Source organism: Tympanuchus pallidicinctus, unplaced genomic scaffold, assembly GCF_026119805.1.
Source record: "Tympanuchus pallidicinctus isolate F22 unplaced genomic scaffold, pur_lepc_1.0 scaffold30, whole genome shotgun sequence".
Lineage (NCBI taxonomy): Eukaryota > Metazoa > Chordata > Aves > Galliformes > Phasianidae > Tympanuchus > Tympanuchus pallidicinctus.
The window spans coordinates 2,091,312-2,102,539 of record NW_026294748.1 but is presented as its reverse complement, the minus strand read 5'-3'; the positions used below and the strand labels follow the sequence as shown (position 1 = coordinate 2,102,539).

General features: G+C 59.5%; 3 protein-coding genes across 3 annotated transcripts in view; 1 reads left to right on the top strand and 2 right to left on the bottom strand.

Annotated features, from left to right (window-relative positions):
* NHERF4 (NHERF family PDZ scaffold protein 4) overlaps positions 1 to 11,228 on the bottom strand; it is a 312,400-nt gene that overhangs the window by 243,250 nt on the left and 57,922 nt on the right. The gene's annotated exons all lie outside the window — the stretch shown is intronic.
* On the top strand, positions 279 to 2,678 carry C1QTNF5 (C1q and TNF related 5). The gene is made up of 3 exons (XM_052697303.1): positions 279 to 388; positions 1,049 to 1,281; positions 1,723 to 2,678. The coding sequence occupies exons 2-3, from the start codon at positions 1,068 to 1,070 to the stop codon at positions 2,238 to 2,240; spliced, it is 732 nt and encodes a 243-aa protein (XP_052553263.1). The 5' UTR covers positions 279 to 388; positions 1,049 to 1,067; the 3' UTR covers positions 2,241 to 2,678.
* Positions 6,461 to 10,161, bottom strand: RNF26 (ring finger protein 26). The gene has a single exon (XM_052697287.1). The coding sequence runs from the start codon at positions 9,652 to 9,654 to the stop codon at positions 8,245 to 8,247; it is 1,410 nt and encodes a 469-aa protein (XP_052553247.1). The 5' UTR covers positions 9,655 to 10,161; the 3' UTR covers positions 6,461 to 8,244.

Genomic DNA, 11,228 nt, shown 5'->3' with positions numbered 1-11,228 from the left:
CCGACTCTCTTGCTCTGCTTTCCCTCCGTTTTCTCTCATATTCCCCATTCCATCATGCTGTGCTGCTGCCCAGATGCCTTCAGCGCTGATGATTCTCATCCCACGCCTCCCCTCGCCCTGCTGGGCTGTTTGTCTGGCTCTCCCTTCCCCCTGCTTACAGCGCTTCCGACACCGCGGGATTATTTTTCTTTTTCCCCTTGTCTTGTAGTTTTTGGCTCCCGGGGCCCGTGATTTCCTTTGGAGTTTGGGAGGAGAGACGTGGGGAGGAGGGGGGGGGGTGGAGAGGCAGCCTCTCCTCGGGCCTTCGTCAGAGAGAAGCGGTCAGGAAGAGCAGCAGCCATCCCAGCGGAGCAGAGCGGGGCTTGGGGACAGGAGCAGGGGGACTGCGGTGAGTGGGGAGGCATGGACACAGTGGGGTCCCAGCTCTGGCACTGGGACAGAAAAGAGCCACATTTCTCCTCCTTTTCCTCTTTGCTGCAGCCGTCACGTCCAGGAGAGGGGAGAGAGAAACTTCATTAGGGCAAGGCCATGGGGAAAGGGATGGGGGCTGCGCCGGGGATGGGAGGGCTGTTGGGAGGTCCCAGCACCGGGGTGGTCCCAGCACGTCCCCGTGCGATGCTGCAGCCCCGGATGGCTGCATGCGAGGAGCTGGGTGGCTCGGAGCAGGGAGCCGGCCGTGGGGATGCTGCCAAGGGCAGGGCCACGATGCAGCTGCAGCTCCCGAGCTGCCGCCCCGCCACGCACTGCTGTCTACCAAAACCACAGCCCATGCACGGTGTCACCCGTGGGCATCCTGCCAGCAGTGCCCATCCGGCACCCAGAACCCTGTGTCGGCACGTGTGCACTGTTATTGCCTCCCCTGCCTGGTCCCCTGCTGTTTCTGGCACCGGCATCACCACGGTTTGGGTGGGCAATGGGGATGTTGCAGCAGGTGCAGGAAGCGCCTGCCAAAAAGGCAACTGGAAGAGAATTGAAGGCAGCTGCAGGGTGCCAGCCTTCTGAACTGGTGCCCACAGGAGTGTAACCTGTGTCCTGTGCCCATTCCCAGCCCCTGCACGGCAGACGAGATGAAGCAGCTCTTCCTCCTCTTCCTCCTCGGGCTCATCAGCAGCTCCATGCAGATTGAAGACAACAAGATCCCCAGGCAGTGCTCAGGGCAGCCAGGCATCCCAGGCACCCCAGGCTTGCACGGGGGCCAGGGTCTGCCAGGCAGAGACGGACGAGATGGCCGGGATGGGGCGATGGGGATGCCAGGAGAGAAGGGCGAGATGGGCCCACCAGGTAAGTAAGGAGTCATGTCAGTAGGGGATCCTTGCCATGGGAATGAGCTTGTGTCTGAACGCTGGCATTGCCCCATATTGCCAAGCTGGGAGGAAATCCCACAAAAATGCCCCTTTTGTGCTTCCACCACCCTTCTTCTGCATGGATGACTCTCCAAGAGTCAGCTGCTTGCCGCCACCAGCACCACTGCGTTTCTCCCTTCCTTCCACCTCCTGCTTCAGGAAACTTAGTGTGGGTACAACACCCATTCCTTGGCTCCTGGGAGTTGATCTCCTGCCCTTGTGGGGTATGTTGCATCCCCAGATAGAGTGACAGCACCCATGGGATGCTGAACCCCGCTGGGATGGGTCTAGGCAGCTGAGGTGGGGGAGCTCAGATGGCAGGGGTTGCGCTGGGGACAGCAGCTTCAAGGTTACACTGTCCCCTCTGTGATCCCTCCAGGAGCTCCCGGACCCCGTGGGGAGATGGGCAGCCCCGGCATGGATGGCATGCATGGCGAGAAGGGGGCACAGGGTGAATGTGCAGTGGCCCCCCGCTCCGCCTTCAGCGCCAAGCGTTCCGAGTCCCGCAGCCCACCACTGGCCGACCAGCCCATTCGCTTTGACGTGGTCCTGATCAATGAGCAGGGCCACTACGACCCCAACACTGGCAAGTTCACCTGCGAGGTGCCCGGCCTCTACTACTTTGCAGTCCATGCCACTGTCTACCGCTCCAGCCTGCAGTTTGACATCATGAAGAACGGGCACTCCATCGCCTCCTTCTTCCAGTACTACGGGAACTGGCCCAAGCCCACCTCCCTCTCTGGGGGGGCTCTGGTTCGCCTGGAGCCGGAGGATGAGGTGTGGGTGCAGGTGGGAGTTGGGGACTACATCGGCTTCTACTCCAGCGTGAAGACAGACAGCACCTTCACTGGCTTCCTCGTCTACTCCTACTGGCAGAACTCCGCCGTCTTCGCCTGAGCGCGAGGCTGGGGATGGGGACCCCATGGGCATCCCTTGGGGATGGGATCTGGCCATCTGGAAGCCAGGATCCTCAGCATCCTCCCCTTGCTCTGCTGCGACTTCATAGCCTCGTGCCAGGCAGGGGCACGCTCTCCCTGCCACCTTATGAAGCTCTGTGCCAGAGCTAAGCGTGATTGTGGGCACCCAGCTTTGGGGCTCTGTGCCCATGCCGGGGAGCTGCAGTGACCTGATGGCCACGTTGTCCCTGTGCACGCAGCACCCCCCCGGCCAGCTTCTCCCTGCGGGCTGCCTGGCCGCTGGCACGGCGAGGGGCCCGTCCTGCCAACCCCTGCCATATCCCACAGTGAGCCCGTGTCACCGGTGTCCCCGTCCTTGCCCCTGTCCTCCAGCCGCCCCTCTCCTCCTTCACCCGCAATAAAAGGGTCTTCATCTCTGCGCCTGCTGCTTTTCGGCCCTTTCTAGGGGTCGGAGGGGAGGCTGGCACCACTCGGGGGGCTGCACGGAGGGATGCCGGCTCGCAGCGCGGGGGACTGGACGCCAGCAGGCAGCACAGCCAGCGGGAGGCCGCTAGATGGAAGCATCGGCATCCCTTTGCCTCCTCCCTCCTTGTGAGCCTTCCCCTAAACAATCGAGGGGAGGGAGGGGTTGGGGAGGGACTCCTCGCCCAGACCCCCGATCTCGGCTCCCTGCAGTGCGCAGCGTTGTGTCCGGGGGTCGCGTCCCCGCAGGGACCCACCCCCTCCCCAGGTGCCATGGGACAGGCTGGGTGCCCTGACCTGGCTGGGGACACGGAGGTCGGAGCAGGGAGAATTGTTGCCTCCCACCGTGTCCAGGACTTCGAGAGTTCGCCAGCCCTCTCCCATCCCGGGATACAGTGTGAGAGCAGTGATCCACATGGGAGAAAGATCCCTATTTTTAGCCGTGGAACGAAGAGCTTCCTCATTCCTGCCCAAAATAGGTCCTGCGGGGATAGAGGACGAGCAGGGAGGGGGCTTTTGGCCGGGGGCCGAACTCCTTCACTAGGCAGCCGTGCTGCCCATCAGGCCGGGGACAGCGGGACGAGCAACCCCGCAGCGCAAGGAGCGAACCCTCCAGACCTCGGGACCGCGCAGGGGCCCGGAGCCAAGGGAACATCGCTGCATCACGGCTGGGCACACAGAGCACAGCAGTGCTTGTGGGACCACACATAGCCCCACTTGTAGAAGCTATGGGGGGCCAGGGGTGAGAGCTCGCTCCCCACGGGAGCCCTGCAGCTCCCTCCCAGCCCCAGCCGCAGGGTCGCGTTGCAGCGGAAGCGGCTGTTTGGGTTGAAGATGGCTTTTTCTGTAAGCAGAGCCGCTCAGGGATAAACAACGCGGCAGAGCAGATCGATGGTCGGAACTGTCTATTCTGGGAGGAGGATAATGACTTTTCTTGGGATGAGGCCAGGGGAGGTACGTGGGGGCTGGGAGCATCCTCCAGGCCCCATCATGATGCGGGGAGCAGCGCTTGGTGCAGCAGCTCTGGGCTCTGCTCTCCTTGAGATGCTCTTTTTGGCCAGGGTGCTTTGTACGGGGTCAGTGGGGGACTGCTGGGACCCCCCCCCCGAGCAACATAGAGGTGCCCACAGCTGCCTAGGGAGAAGGACAGGGAGGGGATAGGGTTAAGAGGAGCCACAAAAGGCTTTAGTTTGTCTCAATACCTAGCAGTCCCTAATGAACTCCAGCAGCTGCCCCTGAGGAAGGAGTGGCCACAGCCCCTATTCCACCTGCACCCAGGTTGGGGAAGGACCACCACCCCTTTGGCCAGAAGGAGGGTGAAGCTGCTATAAGAGGAGGGTGAGCAGATAGGTCTTGTTGTGCAGCTGACAGAGGTGGCAGCTGGAACAGAAATGTTTATTTAATTAGAAACAAAAAAATAAAAAAAGAAGTGCTGGCAGCCCTTCCCGGAGCAGCACACTGCTTCTTGGCCACAGTAAGGTCACAGTCTTCAGCTGGAGGCTTGGACCCAGCAGGACTGGGGCTGCAGCAAGAGTCTGGGGTTGCCGTGTGCAGCATGCAAGAGGTGTTGGCTGCGTGTGTGCCCTGAAGCTGCAGAGGAGGTGAAGATGCCAAATGGATCGATTGTCTCCACCAGGAGCCCAAACCTTCAACTGCAGGAGCAGAGAATGGAAATGGCTGTTCTGGTGACTCCTGGCTGACCTGGTAAGGAGAAGTTCAACCTGAGGGAGGGGATGGGGGCTGTCCTCAATCAGGGGAGGATGAGGTGGGCAAGCAAAGGGCTCAAGTGAGCAACCAGGGGGTCTATCCAGTGCATGCACACCAGCAGTGCCCACCACCAGCACTGTGCATCAGCTCTCCTGGCTGTGCTAGGAAATTGGCCCCTGTTGGGGTATCCAAGGTGCCTATACAGCAGCATGAGGACAAACAGGAGGGTCCTGTGAGCTCTGTGTGCTGGTCCTTGTGGGAATAGGAACCACCTCGATATCTGGCAACAGCTCACAGCAGCAGGTGGCTGAGGAGCAAAGGTGGGTGTGCTGCTACAAACCAGAGGAGCTGAAAGAAGGGGAGAAGACCAAAGGAGGACCCAGCTGGGGGCTTCAGGAGAGCGGACACTGGCTTCTTCAGGGATCTGCATGTCCTGGTGAGTAGAGTGGGACCAGCAGGACCAGGGATCATCTCCAAGCTCAAGTGCTGTTTCTATCTGCACCCCAATGAGATGGAAACCCTGGGGAGGCAGCAGGGAGTTTCCATTCATGATGATACCCACAGCCCAGCTGAGCACAGCCCCGTGCAGCATGCTCTGAGCCACTAATGAGGGAGCAAAGCTGGTGCCTGGGAGCAGCCCAAAGGCCCCCCATGGTTCTGCTGCTGATCATCACCTGCTCCCTCCTCATCGGCTGGGGGCTGTGAGCTGCTCTGCAGTGTGGTCTGTCATGCCAGCTCCCTGCTGTCACAAAGGCAATGGCAGCTCATTAGGGCTGGTATGCTGCAGCTGGGCAGACAAAGGGATGCCAGGGATTTTCCCAAGGCCTGGGGCAGGTTTCAGTTCAGCAAGCTGTCAGCATCCCCCCCCACCTCAGTGCTTTTAAGTGGGGGTAACCCAGCAGCATCACACTGCTCCCATCCTAGCAGAAGAGAATGCAGCCAGCACCTCAGCCCTTATGCCCATGACCGGTCTGTGAGCATCACTGCAGCCCCACAGCAGCTCCATGGTGTTGGAGAAATACCAGGACACTGCGGGCTGCCATCAGCCAGGGGATGGTTGCATTTTCCTCTTGTAATTGCTCGCTGCATGTGAGCCAAGTGCGTGCAGGACAGCTCCCGGGGGAAGGCTGTGTCCTTTACATCCTGTTCTCACTTGACCACAGGGGGATGAGGTGGCTGCATGCATCTCTGCATCCTCTGCTTGGATGTCTGCTGCACAGGGCATCTCCCTGCCAGCTCCCATCCCCCAGCCCACCTCAGCTTTCTGAAGGCTGTGCCTCAGTTTCTCCTGGTGCAGCCGGTCCCCTGCAGGGCTTGGCAGCGCTGTGCCTGGCTGAGCTGCACTCCTGCAGCCTGCCTGCAATCCCCCTGTGTGACTTTCAGCCAGGACGTGAGTTTCCTCGTTAAAATTAGTTTGTTTGCTGCCATAGCCCTGCCAAGGCAGGTGAGTTCAGGGCAGGGTGAGCCAAAACTCCTGAGGTCTCTGCCCATTGGGGTCCTGAACGATATTTTCCAAACAGTTTGCAAGGATTCTGGAGAAGCCAAGGGTGCTTAAAAGCACACAGTAGCCTGCCAAGAGCTCAGATCAGGGCCAAGTGCATCTGCTCAAAGTAGCTCAGCCTGTCCTGGCCTTTTTGTGAGGCAAAGTTGCCCCTGTGCTGCCTCCATCCCTAAGGATACCGGGCTGGCCAACACCCTCTGTCACAGGCAGCAGGATGTGGAGGCACCAAGGACACATGAGAGCTGGGATTACGCATCCTCAGGCTTTGTTCTGCCAGCCTGGAAAGTCTCAGCCCTTCTGCTCTGAGCTGCTCCAGCTCTGGAGAAGCCAAACATAAATTGCTTTGGTCCAGCAGAGAGAAGCACACGCTTCTTTCCAGGAGCAGCTCAAGACCTTTTGCAAAGCAGACTGCTTTCTCTCTTCCTCACTGAGCAGCCCAGAATCCAATTCTGTGTCAGTGATGGAGCCCAGGGGTGAGCAGAGAGGAGATCCCAAGGGAAGCTCACCCCAAGAAAGAGGCAGCAGGCAGCTTCTGGTAGAGGAAACTTTAATTTGCTTGTTTGTAGTGCAAAGAGTTAAACTTAAGGCAAAGCTTTCTCTCTTTTTTTTTTTTATAAACAGGCAAAAAACAAACGGGCCTCTAAAACAGTGACTGCTACAATAATAATAATAAAAAAAAGATTTGTAGGGAGAAATTGCAGTCTGGAGAAGATGTCCTTCGTCCCCTGAAACCCACATAGGAAACATTGCACCCCAAGGTCGCTAGCTGGCCCCAACCAGGGGTGAGTCCATCTGAGCTGCAGGAGAAACGGCTTGGAGGTGAGGATGAAGAGACTCCAGCACACAGCAGTCCCTGCAGAGCTGCTCTCACACACCATCAGACCTCGACACAGCACAAGTTTGCAGGGCAGAGTCGTCTCTCAGCATGGCCTGGCCTCTCCACTGCCTCCGTTTTGGCTTAAATTACTGATCAATTATTTGTTAGCAGGAGAATGGAGAAAGCCACGCCAGCCGCCCCCAGGCTCTTGGCTTGCAGTCGAGGAGTCAAGGCTCCTTCCAATCTGGCTCCAGCCAAAACTGGCTCTGATGCACGGCTGACCCCAGACAAGCAGCTGAAAAAGGGAAAGCTTTTTAGCGCGTGGCTCTCTTGCAGCCCAGCAGTTTCTTGGAATCGTGCTGGGATGAGGCACCTCAGCCCTCCCCAGCTAGGAATGGATGGCCTCGTCACACTTCGGGGGACGCTTACATTAAACAAAATGTATTTCACATCGCAGCCAAAACACAAGTGTAACCCTGCCCTAAACAAACGTAGCTGTGGTCCTGGTACTGCTCCGTGCACAAGTCTGCAGGTCCATTGCACTTGTGCCTGGAGCTGGAATGTCTCAGTGGGCTTCAAGGAGGATTGGGGTGTCCCCTTGACTCCCAAAGAGCCGCCCCTTCCTGCCAGCTCAGCCTGGGAATTGGCAAATGCTCTCCAGCCTCAGGGAGCCTAAGGGCTGCTCAGGTTCTCCAGGCAACAGGTAACAAACTCCCTTCAAGCCCCTCCATGCAAGTAACACAGGATGTGCTTGCTGGTCTTGCATAGGTGTGGAAGCAGCAGCGGCACTGAGCTCTGCAGCCAGCTGTCCTGCAGGGAGATCGTGCTCATCGTGGCTCCTACTGGCAAGGGAAAATTCAGACTCCAAAGCCATAATGGCTGGGATGTTAAGGAGCCTCAGAAGTCCTGCTATCCTCCAGCTGAGAGCTGGGCTCAGCCCTTTGGTAGAAAAGCCTAAAAAGCTCAAGTGTGCTTTGCTAGAGCCTGCAAAAGGGGCGGGCGAATCCCTTCCCTGGGAGCTGCCCCACTTAAATGGCAGGAGGAAAAAAGAGTGCAAATGCAGTCCACCAGGTAGATTTTTTGGCCAAGCCTTGGTAGAAAAACATCCTTTGCCTTGCACCAGTTCCAGTAATTTCCAAGATAGCACAGCTTTTATCCTGTCATCAGCTCTGTGCTTTGCTTCAGATCACAAGCTCAAGGCAACAGGCCTTGAAACAGAAGTTGTCAAATACAACAACAAAAACAAACAACAAAAAAAACAACCTTTCAGCCTGCTGCACAGATCAGCCACCATGCCTGCTAGCAGGATCTACAGCCTAGTTGTGCACTGAACGTGGCTGAAAGACACCTCTGACAGCTTCTTGGTCCTTCAGCACCGTCCTTAGTTCTTTGGAAACAACTCGGGGCAGCCCAGGAAAGAGCCATCGTGCGTTCCAGCATGAGGCAGGGGTGTCTTCAATCACCTGGAAAAACAACCCAAACCACCCACCCTGCAGTTCACAGATACACGTTGAGCGTCTGGAGGATCATCTGGCGGCACAGCGGGCAGTTGCGTTGGTAGACAGCCTGCTGCAGGAGGACTTCTGTGCACTCCTGGCACAGGCACAGGTGCCTGCAGGGCAGAAGCAGCACTGTCTTGGTTTGATCTTGACAGATGACGCATTTCTTACGTTCCTCTTGTTCTTTCAGAAGCATCCAGGGGTCGTCGTCAGGAGCGCCCGCTCCATCCCCAGCCGCTGCGTTCAGCTGCTCTCTCCTTGGAGCTTTCCCCCAGGAGGTGCTCGCCTCGTCCCTGGATGCCTGGAGACGCTGCCCAGAAGCAGTGCTTCGACTCGCCCCTGGATGTGCCTGCGGGACCTGCTCTGCATGTGGCTGCTCCTCCTGCTGAGCTGCAGCATGGTCGTCCCCTGCCAGCATCAGCCTGCCCAGGGCCTGGGCTGCCCCTCGCCGCTCGCTCTCCTGGTTCATCGTTCTGCCCCCTCGGCTCCAGTTGGTCACCTGCAAGCTCCAGTCCACCAACCTGCGCCAGGTCTGTGAGGTCATGGCCATGCCCAGCATCAGGACGGCCATTTGGTAAAGCCTCCACACCTCTTGCTGCAGGCGGGGATATGCAGGCAGCGTGTGAAAGTAGCCCAGCACGTGGCCCAGAAGCGTGAGGAGCAGCCCGGGGTTGAAGATGACAGCGCTGACGACAATGATGGCAAGGAGCAAAGCCAGCCCGTACACGTTGACAAAGAAGATGCCAATGAGCAGCTCGGCGGTGGAGACCAGCAGCTCGAAGGCCAGCTGGCAGGGCGACCAGAGCAGGATGGAGACAGCAATGGCGCTGCTGGAGACGTGTGCCAGGAAGGCAGCCAGCAGGTCGGCAACGCGCAGCACCGGGCTGACCACCGAATCCCAGAGAGCCAGCAGCAGGGTGAAGAAGTTCTGCGTGCCCAGCAGGCACAAATTAACCATGCTGTTGACCAGGTAGGCCAGCAGGCTCACCCCGATGGCCAGCCCCTCGCCTGCCTCCCTCAGCAAGGCCTGCCCCGAGCCCAGCAGGCTCCAGAGCCCGCGCTGCAGCAGCTCCCTGCCCCGCAGCCCCAGGTGGGTCAGCAGGTGGCCCAGCACCTTCAGGCCCTCCAGGGCTGAGCAGCAGCCCCTCAGCAGGCCGCCCAGCCCCTGCACGGCCCCCAGCGCCAGCCCGCAGGCCGCTTCGGCCAGGCCGCACAGCCCGCCCAGCAGCCCGTTCCAGCAGGCCCACATCCCGGCCGTGGCAGCACCGGGGAGGCTGGCAGCGGTGGTGAGGAGCCATAGCAGCGCGGTCACCAGCGAGGACACCAGGAAGAAGTTGAGATCGAGCAGGAGGAGCAGCAGGTCCAGCGCCAGGCGCAGGCCGCGCAGCAGCAGCAGCACCAGCTCCATGGCGGGGCCGGGCCCGGCCGCAGCCGTCAGCCGAGGCCCGAGCGGGGCCCCCCCGCTATGGGCGCCGCCATCTTGTCGTGGGCGGGAACGCGGCGCTGGCCAATCGGAGGAGGGGGACGCGACGAGACTCTCTTTCCATTGGGCGGTTCGGAGGACGCGGCGGGGGGGAGGCGCCTCTGATTGGTTGTTTGCGCTATGTTGGATTTAAAGGGCCAGCGGCTCCCAGTTTAGCCCTGCGAGCGGTCCCCACCCGGGGCAGGCTGCGGGGTCAAGCGTGTGATGAGTCGTGCCGGCCTCAGCGCTGGCAGCCGGCAGGTTTCCGGCAGGTTGTGACGCTCCAGCACAGGGTCAGCCAGGGCAGTGCTGCTCGCACCACATCAAGAGGTTTCCTGCACAGGTCTCAGAATAATTCCAAGGCCAGGACCAGCCCAAGGTTTGGCTAGGGAGTAGGTCTCACAGCAGGTCCTGCTTCCTGCTGAGTAGTTCCTGCCAGCTTCCAGGCTGGGCATCCCCAGGAGACAGCCTGGCCCCACTGCCTGGACGGTGACGCCAGGCAGAGGAACACCCAGCATCGTACCCAAGGCTTTTTAAGGAAGGGGAGAGCAAGTGGAACAGATGACCCATGAGAAAGACATCCAAGGCCCTGGGCAGTGCGTGGATACGGGGGGAGCCCCTGAGAATAGGGTGCCTGGGTGCCCCACCTGCAACCCCCTTCCACTGCACAGCAAAGCCATGTGTCTGTCAGTCTGTCTGTCCTGCTGGCTGCTTTCAGGTCCGTTCCCTCCCTGCCTGTCTGGTTTCAGGGTTTTGGCTGTGTGTTCTCCCCTGGTAGGGTGTGTGCCGGTGTCCACGTGACAGAGCCAAGATGCTTTGAGCATTTATGGTAATGTTTGGATTTCTTATTGCTTTACCAGGAGGCAGAAAAAAAACCAAAAGGGGGTGGGGGGGGGGGGCAGAGCAGAAGAGGCAGGCATGCTGTGCTCCATTCATTCCTCACTCCTTGCTATGGAGAGGGGCCCTGTGAACCCCATGCACCTGCGTCCCCTTCCCTGCTGCCCCGGGGGGGCACAGAGAAGGGCCAAGAGTTGCAAAGCTTCTCCTTCCTTGCTCCTTTCTCTTGCAGGGATGTGCAAAGACCTGGAGGAAGAAGCACCCTGAGAGGGGCACAAGGGGCTGCAAACACCCGGGGGGGGGGGGGTGTCACTGAAACCCGTGGGGAGCTTGGCAGCCTGCCACCCCCTTGGCAGGCTCCCCCCAGCTGTCCTCACACTTGCTGGAGGTGTGGGCATGATGCCACTGCCTTGCCAGCTGTGCATGGCAGCTGCCTGGAGCAGGGCAGGCTCCTGCTGCTCAGACCTCATTCCACTCATTGAGTCAGGGCTGCGTTGTACCTTTGGGGTGTAAGAATTGGAGTGTGGGTGCATCATGCCCGGGGCTGTGCTGGCACCCAGCCCTGCTGTGAGGCTGCATCACTGTCTTCCTAGCTCTGAGCTCACTGCAGCGTGTCGGGAAGCAGCAGCAGTCAGCCTGGGCTGTTCCAGAGCTAAAAGCAAAGAGATGAAGCATCCCAGTGC

Excerpts from the sequence above, each read along its gene's own strand:
- C1QTNF5 (XM_052697303.1), top strand. The coding sequence starts at position 1,068 with ATGAAGCAGCTCTTCCTCCTCTTCCTCCTCGGGCTCATCAGCAGCTCC. Across the intron at positions 1,282-1,722 it reads GGGCGAGATGGGCCCACCAG|GAGCTCCCGGACCCCGTGGG; the intron begins GTAAGTAAGGAG and ends TGATCCCTCCAG.
- RNF26 (XM_052697287.1), bottom strand. The coding sequence starts at position 9,654 with ATGGAGCTGGTGCTGCTGCTGCTGCGCGGCCTGCGCCTGGCGCTGGAC.